Source organism: Theobroma cacao, chromosome 9 (assembly GCF_000208745.1).
Source record: "Theobroma cacao cultivar B97-61/B2 chromosome 9, Criollo_cocoa_genome_V2, whole genome shotgun sequence".
NCBI classification, from domain to species: Eukaryota; Viridiplantae; Streptophyta; class Magnoliopsida; order Malvales; family Malvaceae; genus Theobroma; species Theobroma cacao.
In genome coordinates this window covers 4,677,712-4,695,129 of record NC_030858.1, presented here as the reverse complement: position 1 = coordinate 4,695,129, position 17,418 = coordinate 4,677,712, and the positions used below count along the sequence as shown (strand labels likewise).

The window sequence follows — 17,418 nt, the reverse complement described above, 5'->3', positions numbered from 1 at the left end:
TTGATGAGGTAAAGTTGTTTCTTTCTCCGTCAGAAACCTCCAAAGTTGCATTTGAGAGAAGAAGGAAAAGTAATAAACCAACAACGTTTCCAATTTTACTCTCTCTTAAACCTGAAATGGACATATCCAAAAATATCCAGGTCGCATGCTTCGACGAAATTAGTGTGTAACTTGCAAGAACGCGTGGAACACTACTTTTCTAAGGAAGATTCTAGAAAGATTCACATTTTGTGAGGTCGGATTTCATTTCAGAATCTCAATGATTATTTAAAAAAAAAAAAAACGTGACAAAATAAAATAAATGGTCTGGGTTTTTGCTCCCCTAGGTGCTGGTGGATGGCGGGACTCGGAAGTTTGTGCAAACCTGTCAACAGCTTCAGCTTTGCTGGAAAAGTAGGTATCCGTCGATCCGTGTCGAATATTGCCTGTTCAGTGAAAAAAAGGGCGCTTATTACATGGTAATGAAAGAAACGAAGAAAACTTGCACAATTGAGCAGCTCTTTGTCTTCTTCAACTGTAATCTTGTACCACCAATACAGAGGCATAGGTGGTTTTCCAGAGGTCTGCAACCTCATTTCATTCTTCATCCTCTGCTTGGCTTTCAGGGTGCTTTAAACATCCCGATATCTGTTTTAGAGATCCTACTGTGGTTTTAATCAAAACATTCTTTAGTCTCAAATTCTACACATTCTTTAGTCTCAAATTCTACAGAACAGAAACCCATTTGATATACTGCCTAGAAGAGAGTTAGGATTAATCAAATCAGCTCTTTGACTCTTTAAAGAGAGAATTGTGATTCAAATATAACCTTTTGTTTGTATAATTACACATATATCAAATACTTATCCTTGAATTGGTCTTATTATATATGTTAAGCTTACACTCATTTTGATCAGATATGATTTTGTTCTTTTCTTGTTATGTGTTTTGGTTATTTGCTTTTGTTTCATAGTAACTTCCAAGAAGACTCTACATAAATTTGACTTGAAGCAACCCTAAACCCTAAACCTACTCCTCAACATTGCTTTAAATCCAAGTGTTAATGTCTTCATGACGTGTGAAACAAAGATTGTTTTACGATGAAATCAGAGGAAAGTTGTGCATAGATCATACCTCTTCCTCCATGTTTACAATTATAATTGGTTTCCATATGAACTTAAGTTCAACATTTGAAGAGCCTGTAACGTATGGAGATATTTTACGGCGAGTGCCATAAATAAGTTCGACCATTTCTGAAGCTTATAAATTATCTAAGCAGACAGTGGCAAAAGAGCCATGCATACTCCACAAAGAAATAATCAACAACCGTTCATCATTAAAAACCCAAGTCTCCATAGTGTTTATAGGTAAACCATCCCACTTATGCATCCTGGATGCGTGGGTAAACAATGACCATGCAAAGAGAAACACTGATCAAAAACCATTATGCATAGCCCAAGTGCATTACAAAAGAATCAAAGATTCCAACCTTTGTCATTGAAAAATCCTAGGAATTGACCCAATGTCAACTACTTCCATGTCAGAATCTGTACTCCTAAATTGCAAAAAAACCAAGTGGGTCAAGAAGAAAGTCATAAAAACATTCGCCCTTTATCTGAGAATAAACTGCTTAGGGTAACAGGGAAGAGATTATAATCTGTTTCGCTACAAGCATTTCATGATTCAATTTATATAAAAAACCAAAAAGGTGGATGCAAGTAAGAATAATATCAAAAGTCAAGAAGCTTGACACTTTATATCCAGGCAAGAGAACAATTACCTACGCTGCAGCTAGCATGATACAATAGTAACAAGCATTCCACCAGCAATACAGCACTGCTTTCTTCCACACAACTAAATTCATCATCAAAGCAACATATGACATGCAGAGACAGAACAGAAATTGAACCCTTTCAACAAGTAGCTTAAAGATTGTTTGTTCTAAATTTAGTTGTGTATTCCAAGATTCAAGGTAAGTGCTTCAAAAAGACAACTTAAGTGAGCAACCTAGGCTTTTGTCTAAGCAGGGAATAGAAGCAGAGAGGACAATCCTCGAAACTTTGTACTTTTCCCCGATGTACTTTGACTCTTATCTTAAAAATATCATAAAAGCAATGCACAGGATTACAGATTGATTTTCAAATGATAAGGTGCAGCTCAGATACATGAAAAGTTGGAGCCAATTGAGGAGAGGAGATACAACAATGCATTATCTCAACAATCTCAAAAGATCCTAAGTTCACCAATACCCTTATCTTACTGCACAGTCTCACCATTTTTGTACTCACAAACATCTGCCTAGATGAACTGGTGATCATGTGGCTTTGCAATAGTCATCCTGCCCACTTTACTCCATGCTTCAGCAGATAGATCCTTAACATATTTAGGGAACTATTATTACTGGCTAGGCAAAAGCATAGATGCAGGAAATGATGATGACCCATTATTTGGAGCACCCGGTATCTTAAGAATTGAAGTAACCAAGTTATATATCTGAACATTCTCAAAAGATGGCACCTTCTTCCCCCTTGCAAATTGAGGACCATGACCAATAAAAATGGTCCTCATGGAGAAAACTGCATTGTCATACCCATGTGATCCTCCACACTCTTTTCTCTTAGTTCTCTTCTGCTCTACCTTAAAACTCTCCTCAATCAGCCCTATTATTGGAGGAATTCGATCACTTGCTGCATAATGTAGCCGACTAGGTAGCTCCTCCTTAAGATAAACCTTCAAAAATTTTCCATTCTCAACTTTCCCAGACTCCAATCCATCTTTCATCTTTGCAACAATATCCGATGGTGCATAACCGGGAGGTGGACGAATAGCAAGCAATGGACTATAAGACTGAACCCATTCCTTCGGAATTTCAGTCCAAGGGGCCAAATCCTCAAGAAAAATCAACTTTTTATCACATGTACCAACCATCCCATGATCTCCAACCATGATTATAGTAACATCCTCAAAAACCCCTCTTTTTTCTAAACCATCAATCAACCTCCCAATCATACGGTCAATTCTGGCAACAGCCTCAGTAATCTCCGGATCATCAGGTCCAACTTGGTGACCCTGATGATCGGGATCCTCAAAATACAATGTCATAAACGCAGGAATCTCACTACCAGGCAGATCAAAATAACTTAAAACGGTATCAACTCTGTCCTCAAATGGAACAGAACCATTATAATCCATACAGAACTTTACAGGGCAATTCCAAGAACCTTTCTTTACCTCACTTCCAGGCCAAAAATAAGTAGCAGCCTCTAACCCATGATTGACCACGGTCTCCCAAAGTGGTTCACCTAACCACCATTTAGGTTCGTGACTCGCCATAGTGAAAACCTCACCAGTGTTAGGATCCACAAAATAATTATTTATAATACCATGGTAAGCAGGATAAAGGCCAGTAACGATGGAATAATGATTAGGAAAAGTAAGAGTAGGGAAAACAGGAATCAAACCCATCTCAGCTTCTGTTCCATTAGCAATCAAACGGTGGATGTTTGGCGTTGGAGTCTTGAATTGGTACCCAAATCGAAACCCATCAGAGGAAATCAAGAGAACCACTGGTTTTTCCAGTTTCTTCAGAGGACGAGACAAGTTGTGAACTGTAGCTGAAGAGGAAGATGATGAAGAGGGAGAAGAGTAAAAGAGGAAAGCAAAGGCAAAGGCAGCAGAAAGAGCAACGCAAGTTAGGAGTATTAAAGCAATGAAGACGATGGTGGTGGTGGGCTTTGAAGGAGATTCTTTAGCTGAAGGGTCTAAAGAAGAATCAGTGTTGAAAGAAAGAAGAGCTGTGGATTGGCTTGAAGGGTCTTCTTCTTGGGTGGGGATTGGTATTGGCTTTGTTTGACTCAATGAATCAGAACTCGTCATTTCCTTCTTCTTCCTTTTCCACAGTTTCTGTGAATTCAAGGCCTCAGAGACAAAGAAAAGAGAGATCAAAAAGACTTGAAGGCACAACGACAAGTGGTAGTTGGTAGAGTAAACTGCAAGATTTTGAGATGTTTCAGAGATGGTTGGTTAGCAAGTCGCCAAAGCAAGTCTTAGTTCAGGAAGGTGAAATGGTCTAATGGAGTCCAGCTGAAGATAAAACTAAGAGTTGTTCCACTTCAACGTTTTTTATTTGGAATATTCCATTCCCCCGAGATTGATCCGACGGTAACCATTCATTGCCTTTCCACTTGTTCGGCTCTGATGCGTTATGGGTCCGTAATACAATTATTGTCGGCCCTGGTAAAGTCTTATATTCCCTAGTTAAAACGTTGTCGTTTTTAGAGGCAAATTCATCCTGGTAGCTCAAGGAAAAATCTTCCCTTGTTTTTTCAATAAAAGCCCGGCAGAAACAGAAAACTACAGTTGAAGTAGCAGGGCAGCTGATCAAACTAAAAGTTTGTTTAAAAAATATATATTAGTCAATAAAAATCGATGCTTAGGGGAGCAATGGCGTATCCAAGCATGGGAGAAGCCCATAGAAGAATCACAGATTACCTAAACAATTTCTCCGACGCCGTTTCAGACCAAGATGTAGCTTCCCTTGCTCAGCTCTTTTCCTTTTCCTCCAACTCTCCCTCTCTCCTTTCCCTTGCCGATGCCCTCAACTTCTTCCAGGTCTCTCTCTCTCTCTCTCATCCTCTTTATTCTTATCTATCTATTGTTTAAAAAATCAAAATAAATTAGTCAAATTTTACTTTTTTTTTTTGTGATAGGATGCTAATAGATTGATAAAGCAGTCAGATAAGTTTTCACAGTTTGGTGAGATTTTGGCCCCACTTTTTCGTTCACTGCAAAGCTATAGACTTGGAAACTTGGTTGATGCCTACCATGCCTTCGAAAAATTTGCAAAGTAACTTTCTTTCTCCTCTTTTGGTTTTTAAGATAATTCTTTTTAAAATCTTTTTAATTAATTAGACATGTGTATGCAATCTGGTAATAATTAGAATGTTGTTTTGGCAGTGCTTTTATTCAGGAGTTTCGGAATTGGGAATCATCGTGGGCATTGCAGGCATTGTATGTTATTGCTTATGAAATTCGGGTTCTGGCAGAGAGGGTATTGATGGCATAACCTTGTAGTTTCCGTTTTTTGAAGAAAAATTTTGTTTTGATGTATATTGAGATTGGAAATTGTAATTGTAGGCTGATAGAGAGTTGGCTTCTAATGGAAAGTCCCCAGAGAAATTGAAGGGAGCTGGCTCATTCCTTATGAAAGTATTTGGTGTTCTCGCTGTAGGTTTCTTTTTCTTCCCAATACTTGTTATTGGCCTGTTGTCAAGTTGTTTAGACTTCATTTGCTGAAGTAATAGAAATATTTGCTAACTGTGGGTTATGACATGTGGATTATAGGGAAAAGGCCCAAAACGCGTCGGAGCATTATATGTGACTTGCCAGCTGTTTAAAATCTACTTCAAGGTAATATTTATGTTTCTTCTAACTTCGCTTTCTGCTTTGCTAGAAAATTTTCGCCCTATACATTTTATATTTATCATGAGTTGGGTTTTGGTAACTTGATTAATAGTTAGAACCAGGCGTTTCAGAGGTTAAGAAGCATTTAAGATTTTTTGTAGGCCTCTGGCCGAGGATATCATTTCTTCTTCCTCCAACACGCTAACTATAAGCAATGCAAATTATTTTCAGTTTCAACATCAGTTTCAAATATTTCTATTTTAAACTGAGAATGATACAGGTGGCTGTGCTATCTTATGAACTTTAACTTTTACTTTGCAGCTTGGTACAGTTCACCTCTGCCGAAGTGTCATAAGAAGTATTGAAACTGCTCGTATTTTTGATTTTGAGGAATTTCCTAGAAGAGACAAGGTAAGTTGTATTTGAAAGATGTTTCTCCTCGGGTAGGATTCATGTATACAACTATTTGATGGATGCTGCCTTCTTTTCCAGGTCACTTACATGTATTATACTGGGCGTTTGGAAGTTTTCAATGAAAATTTTCCTGCTGTAAGTAATCTAAATTCTGTGGAGAAAGATTCGCTTCTTTCTTTTTGAGATAAACATTATTTGTGGTTGTTTTCTTTACCCAGTTTATAACTAGCATCCAAACTTCTCATTATTAGTTTTATCTGGTTTCATGCTGTTAACTTTGGATGACATAAGTTGCTTAGTATTGAATTTGATTTCCCCATCCATTTATGCATGTAAAAGCATCAAAATTATTATTCAATACAACAAGGGCTGACTCTTGTACTGTATACTGTTGTAATTGGGCAGGCTGACCACAAGTTATCATATGCCTTGACACATTGCAACCCTCTCAGAGAAGCAAATATAAGGTTTGTCTCTGATTGTGGTTTTTGTATATATCTTGCATCTGCATGGTAGAGATTCTAGAAAAGCCAAAATAACTGATCTATTGAAAACTGTTGCTGTATTGATCATTTGACATCATCCGTGCCATTTAATAATCAGTAGCTGAAATTTCTTCTGTTTGTATGTAACAGCCTTAAACATTTATGCTGCAACTTTTAGTTCATTTCAACTGGTATTTCTCACTTGTTTTGATGAGTTTTTTAGTTCCCATTGATGTCCTTATTTTGTTGTTTAATTTCTTATTTCAATTTGGGCTTAGAAGTATCCAAATTAATCAGATCTTGGTGCTGATAAAGTTAAATTTTCCTTTCAGTGTTGAAGGTACTCTATTCATAGTGCTATATTTTCAATGTGTTCCATGCATTACCTATGTGGAGAATGGATTTTATTGAGTGGGAATACTTTGATGTTAGAGTTTGGAAAATGACACAAAATATACTATATTGACATTGTCTGGATAAATAAATGCTTAAGTGTCAGGCACAGTTGTTTCACGTAAACTTACTTCTGCATTAAACTTTTCATGAGAATCACAAGTTAAGTCTCAAGTTTTTGGCATTTCTTTTATTCTTATATCAGTTGTTTCGGTTTGTGAAGGATGATATTAAAATACTTGATACCAGTGAAGCTTTCATTAGGCATCTTACCTAATGCTTGGCTCCTAGAGAAGTATAACCTCCTTGAGGTACAACATCTTTTTATTATGTTTACTTACTTTTCCTTCTATGTAGTCTTTATGCACAAGAAGATGCTTTGTGCTTATGCTTCTTTCTCTGTGAACATGTGTTTATGATGTGATTTTATTATTAAAAGGGACAAAAAAAGCAGATGAATGAAAGGGCAAATTGCAAATACAGTTTAAAATTTTTGTTGTTGGACTTACATATCAAATTAGTAATTAGCAATGGTTGTATTCACAGTACAGCAATGTTGTACAAGCTCTAAAAAGGGGTGATCTCCGACTTCTTCGGCATGCTCTCCAAGAACATGAGGACCGGTATGTTTATCTTCCTGTTTTTGTTGTCAACAAAATAACTTGTTAAGACTTGTCTGACTACTTCCCATCTGTCAGGTTCTTGAGATCTGGCGTATATCTTGTTCTAGAGAAGCTAGAGCTCCAAGTTTACCAAAGATTGGTGAAGAAAATGTAAGAGCTTACATCAAATGACCCTATATGCTATTTTATTGAATAGTTTTTGCTCAGATATTGATTGTAACATTCTTATCTTGTAGTTACATCATCCAAAAGCAAAAGGACCCTAGCAAAGCTCACCAGTTGAAGTTGGAAGTAATTGTCAAAGCATTGAAATGGCTTGAGATGGACATGGATTTGGATGAGGTACTTATTCTCCATTACATTCTTCCCTGTAGTTGTATTTAGTTTGAGAACTTACCATGCTCGTTGTTCCGTTTTTGCAGGTTGAGTGCATAATGACCATTCTTATATACAAAAATCTTGTGAAAGGGTACTTTGCTCACAAGAGCAAAGTAGTTGTTTTAAGCAAGCAAGATCCATTCCCCAAATTAAATGGAAAGCCTGTAAACTCATAGAGAACTCTCTGAAATGGTAACATACAATTTTGTTGAACTTTTGACTTTTGATGATGATAGGCAGGCAAATTTAATGTAAAGAATATATAGAGCTACACTGGGTCAAGCCTGATTTTGCTGTACCTTATGTTGGATTAACCAAATGGCGTTCTGTGTAATTTCAGTGTCTACGGATTATTTTAGATCTGCCTAAATCATCAATAAAGAGCTTCGTTTTCCTATCTTATTTATCTGTTCTTAGTTTAACTTGCTATGTCTGCTTGCTCAATTCAATTCTTTCAAGCACACAGTTATTCTCTACTTTGAACTTTGTTTATCAATATAAGTCTCTATACATTGAAAGTCATAATAAGATAAATTCTTCTCTATATGGTAAAACTCATATCATAGATTAGCCAAAAAAATTTCTTATAAGCAGTTACAGTATTTCTTTATCAAAACGTCGAACATTGAGACTCTCCATTAACACACGATACTGTGAAAGACAATAAAATATCGCGAGCAGCCAGCAGCTGTCATAAGTAAGACCAAACCGAAAATACTTTGGAAGCAAACGATTTTTCTACTCTGGTGCACCAAGGAGAGAAACAGAAAAAGCTACACCATAATTCACACATGTACGGATGTATGCTTCAAATCAGCTGCTGATTCATACTTAAAGCAGTGAACCAAGTCATTTTTCAAGAACCATTGGAGGGGAGAGTACTCTGTATATTTGAAGGCATTAGGATGTTGAAACCATCTGCTGCAGTTGACACAATCATTCCAGGAATCTGAGCATGCCAATGAAGTTCTTTCAAGTCCTTCTGCCCCTGTTCATAATGGAAAGAGTGTTAAAAGATAAGAGTCAGCAAGCATCTTCAATTCAATACTGGGATTAAGTACCTGATGAACAAAAAGAAGTTGCGGAGGTAAATCTTCTGGGGCATTAACTTGCTCCCTTGTTTGAGCTTTGAACTCTGCTTCCTCTTCTTCATCCTTTTCTAAAGAAAGATCCCATATTCTGAAAATTGGAGCAAAAGAAAATCAAATAATCAATTAACAAAATTCAGAGTGAGAGAGATCTTCAAATGTCCAATATCCTATTCCTGGCATCTCATCTATCAAGTTTGTTAGCCTGCATATTCTACCACTTTACAAGTACTCACGTTAACTGATTATCAGAAGATGAAACTGCCAAAGTGGAGGCTTCATGTGGGCTCCACTCAATGGATGTCACAGGATATTTATGGTACTTGAAATGAGCTACCACTGTATTTCCATCCTGCCCACGCAAAACAATAGATCAGTACCATCAGTATTAGCAACAGTAAATTATAGTTGATGGCTTGGGTAGAGTTCGTTAGAAAACAATCATCTCAAATAGAAACATGAAAGTGAAGCTTAAAAACTTTAATTGCAGCCTAAGATAATAAAAAGAGCAGAACGGAAAACAAAAGAAGCACTAATGAATCTAGAAAAAATCTTCAAAAACCAGATGACATAACATTTAAGATAAACAAAACTTAGCCGACTCAAGTATAAGTCCACTGTCAGATTTCTTTTTTGAGCAAACCAAGTACCACCCTACCAAAGGTTAGTAGACATACCTTGAGCAACCTAAAATCATGAATTGAAAATGTTCCATCATCACTTCCAGATGCTAACATACAACTAGCCTGCCTAATAAAGAATCAAGGATGCACAAAGTCAAAAAGTTTGATGATCCAGAGGAAAGAGTTCAAACAAAAGAGCAATTGATTCTATCAAGACTGAAGTACCTGTTCCATGAGACTACATTCACATCTGCATCATGTGCCTTAAAAGAAGCTGCAGGTGACTTGCCTAAACGGATATCCCAAATTGCAATAGTCCCATCCACAGAACAGGAGACAAATGCATGAGGTTCAGTTGGACTCCACTGCAAATAAAAGTTGACAAGATAAATGGTTACTAAATTAAGATAGTGCAAAACAATGTTTAAGCACAAGTTTAGACTTCAAAAAGATTCAATCATTACTTCAAGACAAAATTACACACTTGTAGGTCTTCTACACTTGCAGAATGTCCAACAAATGGAGTAGCATCAACATTCCATGTTGAACCAGATGTAGGCTCCCACAAATGAATACAATTCTTGCAGTCCCCTAGAAAATATGAAAAACATCACATTCACCATAGACAATCTACAATCCATAAAGCAAATGACAGTTCAAGATTACTTAGATGTCAAATGAGAATTTTTCACAATTATTACTCAACAATACCTGTAACAAGTCTTCCAGCGACAACAGGACTCCAATCAATTGCATAGCCTTCATCTTTGTGGCCACGGAAGTTAACTAATGGAGCCTGATTAAAAACTGAAGAAGCTCCCTGGACACCTTCCGTCTCTGACTCTGCTAAAGCATTCAGATGAGAACTGAAGTCCCACACCTGCAACAAACGGTATCAAATAAGCAAAGCAAGCAAAAGATCATGTCCCTAGTTTGTACATATACGAGTATTTCCCATCATTAAATGCATTATATTACAATTTAAAAGCATTATAAATACACCCCCACCCCCCCCCAAAAAAAAAAAAGAAGGCAACAGATATGGAAAGGTAAACAGTGAATTTTCTCTCTCCATGCTTCTTGTAAATCAACAGGATTTACTCCTCATCATCCATTTTCCTGTTCTCTAAAATTCTCTCTCTCCATTATACACAATTCTCCTTTTTCTCACTTTTGATAGTTTTTTGGCCAATCAGTTAATTATTAAATTTTAAATTGCTAAGACTGAACAAAATCTTTGGATTATGAGTCTGACCTGAACATGGCCACTATCAGCCCAAGATGCACATATGTGAGGATTTTGTGTCATTGCACGTATACGGTTAACACATCCATGATGAGCTACCTTTCGCAACTGCAGATTTAAACAAGAAAAAAAATTAAGGAACAATATAAATCAAATAATAAACACCAGAGATGATATAACTAGAAATGTCAAAGAAACAAGAAATTGCCTGCAAAACTGGCGCACCAGATCCACCTTCTTCCTCATCTTCACTATCCTCACTATCACTACTTTCTGCATCCATATCAGGATCATCCTCCACAGATTTGGTAGGAACTAGTTCACGTCTTTTCCCAGAAACATTACTTACTTTAAACACTCCAATAGAGTTCCAAGAAGCTTTCTCAGCCTGCAGAATCATAAACATGAACATCAATAAGAGTATAATTATGTAACACGACAAGAGATCAAATGAACATAACACAAAGTCAAAAATATAGACCATCTACTCTGAGTAACTAAGAGAAGAAAAATTTTGCTCTATCGATCCCTAAACTATTACCTTAATATTAAGAAGAAATGATGCTTACCTGAGTGCCTGTAACAAAATACACTGTATGTGGAAAATCTTTCCTGTCTGAACCCAATGAATCGCGAACAATATCAAAGCTGTCAAAAAAATCCAATTTCTACGTTAAAACCAACGAAACAAATATAAAATATAAAGTAATCACTTTTCAAAAACCCACTTTACATTTTCTATAAACATTTCCAATTTCTCTCACTTATCCCATTACTTTCTCAGCAAACAAACACCAAAAAATGGAAAAAATTCAAAAATTACCTCAAACAAGGCCATCCAATGTGAAAAGCGTGAAGAGAATTATAAGCAGAAGAGTCACACTGAAGCTCTTCTCCTTCCTCCAATTCGTCGACTCCTGGTTGCCAAACCCTTGGCTGAATCGTCGGCACCGAAGAAGATGCTGATGCTCCATCTCCTTTCTTTGAGCCCTTTTTACGAAACCAATAACAGAACAAATTTTAGTGTTAATAAAAGAACCCAAATTTAAGCTGAATTCTAAAGAACAGATTAAGAGTTGGTTTTTGCAATTGAACCTTGTTCTTTCTCTTTGCCTTTTTAGGGTTTTTGAGAGTGCGAGCCATTTGGTTTTTGTGGGTTTATTCAGAGTAGCAGTGAGAAGAAGAAAACAGAGAGGGTTTTTCGATGGCCGCTAGGGCTTAAGATCTTATGCGCTTTCGCCTGTTAAGATTATTTTTGGGTATTTTTAAAATGTTCCAAAAACTTTACTAAATTGCAAATAGGTCCCTTAATTAAGTAAGTATTGCGAATCTGGCTAAATACTTGTTTGAAACAAATATTATTTTGATGCTATTACTATAGTCATACATTTGCTAAGGCTAATATACTTAATTAAAATGAGTAAATATTATTTACTTATATAAATAATTTTAATTTACAACAAGTGAAATTTACATTTGATCTGAAGAATTGAAAATATGGCAACAAATTTACATCTCCTTTTGTACTGGTGTTTTGTGTACCACTCATTTTGGTGATGTGAATTGCACAGGTCCAGGCTTGAACCATTACAGATGTTGTGAGGTCGACCCCTACAAGTACAGCTGCCATAAGCCATGGCCCAGCAGGGAAATAATAGAGTTACATCAATATGATTGGAACATTCTCCTTTACATATGTAATGCTGGAAGAGGATTAAGTCAACAAAACTTTTGCATATGTAGAGGATCCAAAGAATTCCAAACTGTCAGCAGCTGACCTTATCTGCAAGGTCATATAACAGGCAATACACATCAGGTTATGCATAACACAGTTAGCTTATTCATGTTTGTTTTGCGTAGGTTATAGACTTGAACTTTGTGTTTCTTTCAGAGGATAATGGAAATGTATGTGGAGGAAAACTTTTGGGAAAACAAGGAAACAAGAATTTAGACCATATTTCAATAGAAAATTGCAGAGGTTGTACAAGGGTCAAGGAGGCAAAGTTTGTAAAGAAAGGTAAGCACGGTCTATGCTGGTAAAGAGAATGAAATTCAACAACAAAGACATGGATACCTGTACGTCTTTTTTCTAGTTAGGAGAACCAGCGTTGCAAAGCTCACCATGATTATGGCTCTAATCACCTGAGGTAAAGAAGAGAAATTAGCAGTGACATTTTGCAGAAAGAAGCTCATCCACAACTTGTTTCTATCCCCTATTCATGAGGGTATTTGACAACAAAATAGAGAGTATAGAAACAGAAAGAGGATTCATTGAGTATGATTCGAATTTCGATGGAATTCTAGATATTAAAGGAATTCACACTCTAAGCGACTCCATGAAGTTAGAATTCTATTGTCATTTCAGTCGATATTAGATAATTGCAGTTCATTGCAAATGCATTGATTTCTAAGTTGATTGTTCAGTCACATTAAGATCTTGGCCAGCAACGGTAAACAATTGTTAAATCATGTCACGATTCTTAAAACTTTTGGAACAACAATGTAGCAATGAATATGTAGTCATTTGAGCATGGTAGGAGTGTCATAGAGGCTTATATTATACTTTAAAGGTTACTGGCATGCTTTATTTGAGTCACTGATACAACTCTCACCAAGAGTAAAATTCATATAAAAGTCACGAGGAAAAGTAAAAACGTTTTGCATTATGTCACACTTCATAAGATCTCCAGGATGATTCTAACAACAACTTGCCAGGGTAAACATATCTCGGTGCTTCAATAGTAAAACAAAAAAATATAACCTGTCCAACAGGTCCTATGGTGTGTTCAGGATCCCTGGAATTCTCGAGCTTTGGTCTTAACTTTTGAGAAGAAGACTTCGCATCTCCATTCGCCTCATTACCAGTTCCAGCATCAGCATTAACCTGAAAATAATAGGCAAACAAAATGGTTTGGTTATATGATAGTAGAATCAACTGCAAAAAGATTCAGTGCAACCAAATTTGAACATATTTAATCAGCTGACCCCTGATCAACTTCCAGTTTATTAGCAGGCTGCTGTTTACCAAACCAAGAACTTAATATAGATATCCTCAAGTGACACTAGTGTTCTTAATCCATCAGAATACAAATGCATGAGAAAGTTTCAGCTTTGCATTACGTCCACTCAAGGGGGATGACAGTCTAACGTGGATATGGCATTAACTGCGCGTCATTCTGAACTGTTCCTATATATGCTGAATATGACAAAAAAAAAAACATAGTAATTATCTAATTGGCAACATCTGCCTAAGTTCTAAATTCAGTACAGTGCTTGACACTGTGCAATAAGTTAGCTCTTCATACGATGGTTCCTTATGCCTTTTATTCCATCAAGATGCATGATTAACATGTGGCAATATAAACTCCTAGTTCCAATCATATTATCCTGAGTGCTCCTAATTAGTAACTATACGAATGGTGTAGATGTTCAATTGCTAAGAATGGTGCTCTGAAATAGGTTGTGCTAACTTTTTAATGTAGTGTCATTGGTGATTTTATTTCCTCTGTTCAATTCCAAGACCAACGAACTATCTTTTGACATTTCAGCCTAGTTTTGATTTTCTTCCCCTTCTGAAGAATGTTCTTATCTTTATAAGCTGCAGAAGGATTAATAAATTTTCTGGATTAATAAATTTTCTTACTTATTTTTCCAGGAATCTGCATGCACCCATGCAGTATAATAACTATAGATCATTGCAGTTAACAGAGAGAAACAGAAATTTGCAGTAATATCTTTTTCGTTTTTTCACCAGTTTATGGAAATAGAAACCCAACACAAATTAATGGCAGATTCCAACACCTGTAATTTTCTTCTGCTATATTATAGTACAAACATGATAAAAGGACAGAGGCCCAAAATATTAAAATTAATTAATCCAATATCAGTGAAACTTCAAGGCTATATGGGATATCTTACAAACCTCTCCTGTATTTTTTGGATCACGAGCACTCAACTTTATTTGGTGGGTATTTGTTTCATTCCAGAAACCTCCCGTTAGATCCATTATTTGTTTGCCACCAGTTGTTATGCACAAGCATTTTGCTTCACCTGGAAATATCCAGAGACCAGAGCTTCCAATGGAACAGTGATCATCACCCCAAATAGCCACTGATTTCAATTTTTCATTTAAATTGCCTTCAGCACCTCGTGGATCCTTTAGGAAAATCTCATCCCCACCCTCCTTTGCTACTAAATTTCTGCTAGAATGTTGCTTTTTGGAAGACAAGTTCCAAGATTGGTTGCCTTTTGAATGCTTGTCAAGCGTTCTGCGGGAGAATGCAGCTTTCTCTAATGCTCTCTTGAAGTCTTCAGAATATTTCTTCTCTTCCTTCTCGTCACTTTCTTTCTGTATAACTTTAAATTTATTCTTCAAATCTAAATTTTTTCTTTCAGTTTGAATACATGCTGCATTTGACTCCTTCAACTGCTGAGTTTCCTTAGATGATGCAGCCTCATATATAGGTTTGACACAACCAGTTGTCTGTACTTTTTCCCTAAAATATATATTGGTTTGTTCAAATTCTTTTGTATTGATCCTTCCTAAATTTGCCTTCGGTGGTATGATCTTTTCTGTCTCAACTTCATTAAGCTGTGAATTTGCTAGAAAAGAGTCCATTCCAATGTTTCTTGTCTGAGGTTTTTTTGGCAGTGGTTTAATAGAAGATTTCATATCCTGCCACAGACCAAGTTCCAGTAATCTTAATCATGTGCCTAAGTTGCAATAAAAAATGAGAATTTTAAGCAATATGCTCCATATACCTGATTTAGACCATCCTCAAACGCACTTATCATTTTCCTTACATTGCTATGGGCTTTCCCAGCTGCTCCCAGCTTCTTGGAGTTATTAGCCTTCTCCAGTTCTGAAGGAACTGAATCCTGGGGACATAATTCAGTTAGATGGACATTGGCTGCTTGTGACATGGACTTGGCTGATGAATTTGCTTCTTTTTCATCTCTGTCATTCTAAATATTCATACGAAATGAACATTAGGAAAACTTAAGGTTTGTTAGTCAAGAGGAAAAGGTTGGCAGTGCTGAGTAATCCTTAACTGTGCTCTTTTGCTTCTCAACAGAATCACTTCTGTCTCTGCTGTCAATATCAAATTTGGCATCCTTGAAGAAATTGAAAGGGACCGACACTAGACTGGCTTCATTGGCTACCAATCCACTTTGGACAAAACTTTCTTCTGAACCTTGAGAAGAGAGAGCACTCAATACATCAAGAGAAAGCCTTTTACAGTTTGATATATGCAACACCAATTAATTCAATTCACTTTTACCTCATGCAAGTTTCGTGAACTGTTTCATTTTTCTTTTCTTTTCAAGTCCCCCATTTTCGGGGCAAAAGGAAAATGAAAGCTGAGTAAGCAAGATCGAACCTGAAACTTCATTATAACTGACAGAAGCACTTATGGGACTTCCATGACCACTATTGCAAAGCTCATCATGTTTCTTCTTCAGTGCAGATTCTCTCTGCAAATGAAATCAAAATGAAACTTAATTATGCTAGGAAACGGACTAAGTTTATCAAGATCACGAAATTTAAAGGGGAATTCAATAGGTTTGTCATTGATCATACAGGTAATGCAACTCATTGGATATAATATACATTCGGTAGTACTGGTTTATAGCGTAACTTATCTAGAGACTATCCGAAATAACTTCTAGATGTAAATATGAACAGAAGATCATGTCATTCGTTGAAGAGACTAAATAGATTCCATTTCCAGGATCATTTGTAAGTGCTCTACCTTTTTTACACTATACATTAAGCATTTGAATTTTAGGTTAATTTACAGCTATAACAGGGGATTAGTTCTGTAAGTCCTCTAGGAAGAAGTATAATTCATTGCATCAAAAGAAAAAGCGTTAAAGTAGAGGAAACAATACCAGTGTCCGGATTCTCTGGCGCTCTTCTTCACTGAGGACAAACTGCAACTTCATATGTACATGCCCGCCTCCTTCAAGGAAAAATATGTCATCCCAAACCCCTTTCTCAACCACCAATCTGGTCTCAACTCCTGCCCCAGAACAGTATTATTTCAAACAGCCTTACTACTAGAAAGAAACCCAATATTTCAAAGAACGTGGAAAACGAATAGGGGCAAACCTGTATGAGAAATTTCATTTCCCTCGGCATCTTGAAGGGTTATAATCAAATTGTCCCGAAGGGTTGTCAATGGACTGTGCCATAGCAAACATGTTGGAATTCAAGAGCAAAAGTCAAAAGTTGAAAACAGAGCAAAACCGAAGGAAAAAATACAGAAGTCGATACAGTGTTCAAAATCACTACAATGAGAAGTCTCCCTTGTCCCAAGTCTGGTACTCTCTTTTTCCCATGGAAGCTGCGATATCAAGGATGGAACTTTAGTAAGATTTTCTACTCACTTAGTACACATATGTATTGCCATTCAAGATACGAAAATTAGGACAAAAAAAAGTGTTGATTGACTACCTTTTATTGATGTTTTTGAAGCTGTTGATGATGAGTCGAGCCCATTGAAATCCAGAACTGAAATGAATCAAATAAGAAAGTACTGAAAAATGAGTATGAACTTCAACTGCCCTTTTTGAATTACAGTTAGAACAGTTCTTGGTACCTGTAACTTGGATGGTTCCTGGCATTTGAGATAAAGCTTTGCAGTGACACTAGAAGAGTAGAGAAGATGATAAGAGATTAACCAGTGACTAAAACTAGCATTTTTATTTCAAATTTGATGTTTGGAAGGATGGCTTCAAAGAAAAGCATGGGTGCACCCGGGAGAGTTTTAGAATTGGTACTGG

At 36.5% G+C, this 17,418-nt stretch overlaps 4 protein-coding genes across 8 annotated transcripts; 1 reads left to right on the top strand and 3 right to left on the bottom strand.

Annotated features, from left to right (window-relative positions):
• On the bottom strand, positions 1,292-4,064 carry LOC18588408 (venom phosphodiesterase 2). 2 transcript variants are annotated; one of them, XM_018127636.1, is made up of 2 exons: positions 1,760-4,064; positions 1,292-1,534 (listed from the first exon to the last, which is right to left on the bottom strand). In XM_018127636.1, the coding sequence occupies exon 1, from the start codon at positions 3,853-3,855 to the stop codon at positions 2,377-2,379; it is 1,479 nt and encodes a 492-aa protein (XP_017983125.1). In that variant the 5' UTR covers positions 3,856-4,064; the 3' UTR covers positions 1,292-1,534; positions 1,760-2,376. The 2 variants fall into 2 exon arrangements, with proteins under 2 accessions (XP_017983125.1, XP_017983126.1); XM_018127637.1 differs by having other exon boundaries at positions 1,292-1,526.
• On the top strand, positions 4,319-8,075 carry LOC18588407 (enhanced ethylene response protein 5). 2 transcript variants are annotated; one of them, XM_018128016.1, is made up of 13 exons: positions 4,319-4,590; positions 4,700-4,825; positions 4,936-5,029; positions 5,116-5,205; positions 5,323-5,388; positions 5,704-5,793; positions 5,875-5,931; positions 6,202-6,263; positions 6,898-6,985; positions 7,221-7,297; positions 7,373-7,447; positions 7,534-7,639; positions 7,720-8,075. In XM_018128016.1, the coding sequence occupies exons 1-13, from the start codon at positions 4,571-4,573 to the stop codon at positions 7,849-7,851; spliced, it is 1,083 nt and encodes a 360-aa protein (XP_017983505.1). In that variant the 5' UTR covers positions 4,319-4,570; the 3' UTR covers positions 7,852-8,075. The 2 variants fall into 2 exon arrangements, with proteins under 2 accessions (XP_017983505.1, XP_007012854.2); XM_007012792.2 differs by having other exon boundaries at positions 4,689-4,825.
• LOC18588406 (glutamate-rich WD repeat-containing protein 1) lies at positions 8,218-11,872 on the bottom strand. The gene is made up of 12 exons (XM_007012790.2): positions 11,728-11,872; positions 11,456-11,622; positions 11,202-11,280; positions 10,841-11,020; positions 10,642-10,740; positions 10,098-10,266; positions 9,871-9,977; positions 9,612-9,751; positions 9,441-9,513; positions 9,000-9,115; positions 8,737-8,854; positions 8,218-8,663 (listed from the first exon to the last, which is right to left on the bottom strand). The coding sequence occupies exons 1-12, from the start codon at positions 11,773-11,775 to the stop codon at positions 8,532-8,534; spliced, it is 1,428 nt and encodes a 475-aa protein (XP_007012852.1). The 5' UTR covers positions 11,776-11,872; the 3' UTR covers positions 8,218-8,531.
• On the bottom strand, positions 12,037-17,409 carry LOC18588405. Of its 3 annotated transcripts, XM_007012787.2 has the most exons (12): positions 17,235-17,409; positions 17,090-17,146; positions 16,928-16,979; positions 16,745-16,818; positions 16,525-16,655; positions 16,014-16,107; positions 15,685-15,827; positions 15,394-15,597; positions 14,555-15,307; positions 13,394-13,516; positions 12,707-12,774; positions 12,037-12,415 (listed from the first exon to the last, which is right to left on the bottom strand). In XM_007012787.2, exons 1-12 carry the CDS (start codon positions 17,257-17,259, stop codon positions 12,412-12,414), a joined length of 1,728 nt encoding a protein of 575 aa, XP_007012849.2. In that variant the 5' UTR covers positions 17,260-17,409; the 3' UTR covers positions 12,037-12,411. The 3 variants fall into 3 exon arrangements, with proteins under 3 accessions (XP_007012849.2, XP_017983546.1, XP_017983545.1); XM_018128057.1 differs by lacking the exon at positions 14,555-15,307; XM_018128056.1 differs by lacking the exons at positions 17,090-17,146; positions 17,235-17,409 and having other exon boundaries at positions 16,910-16,979.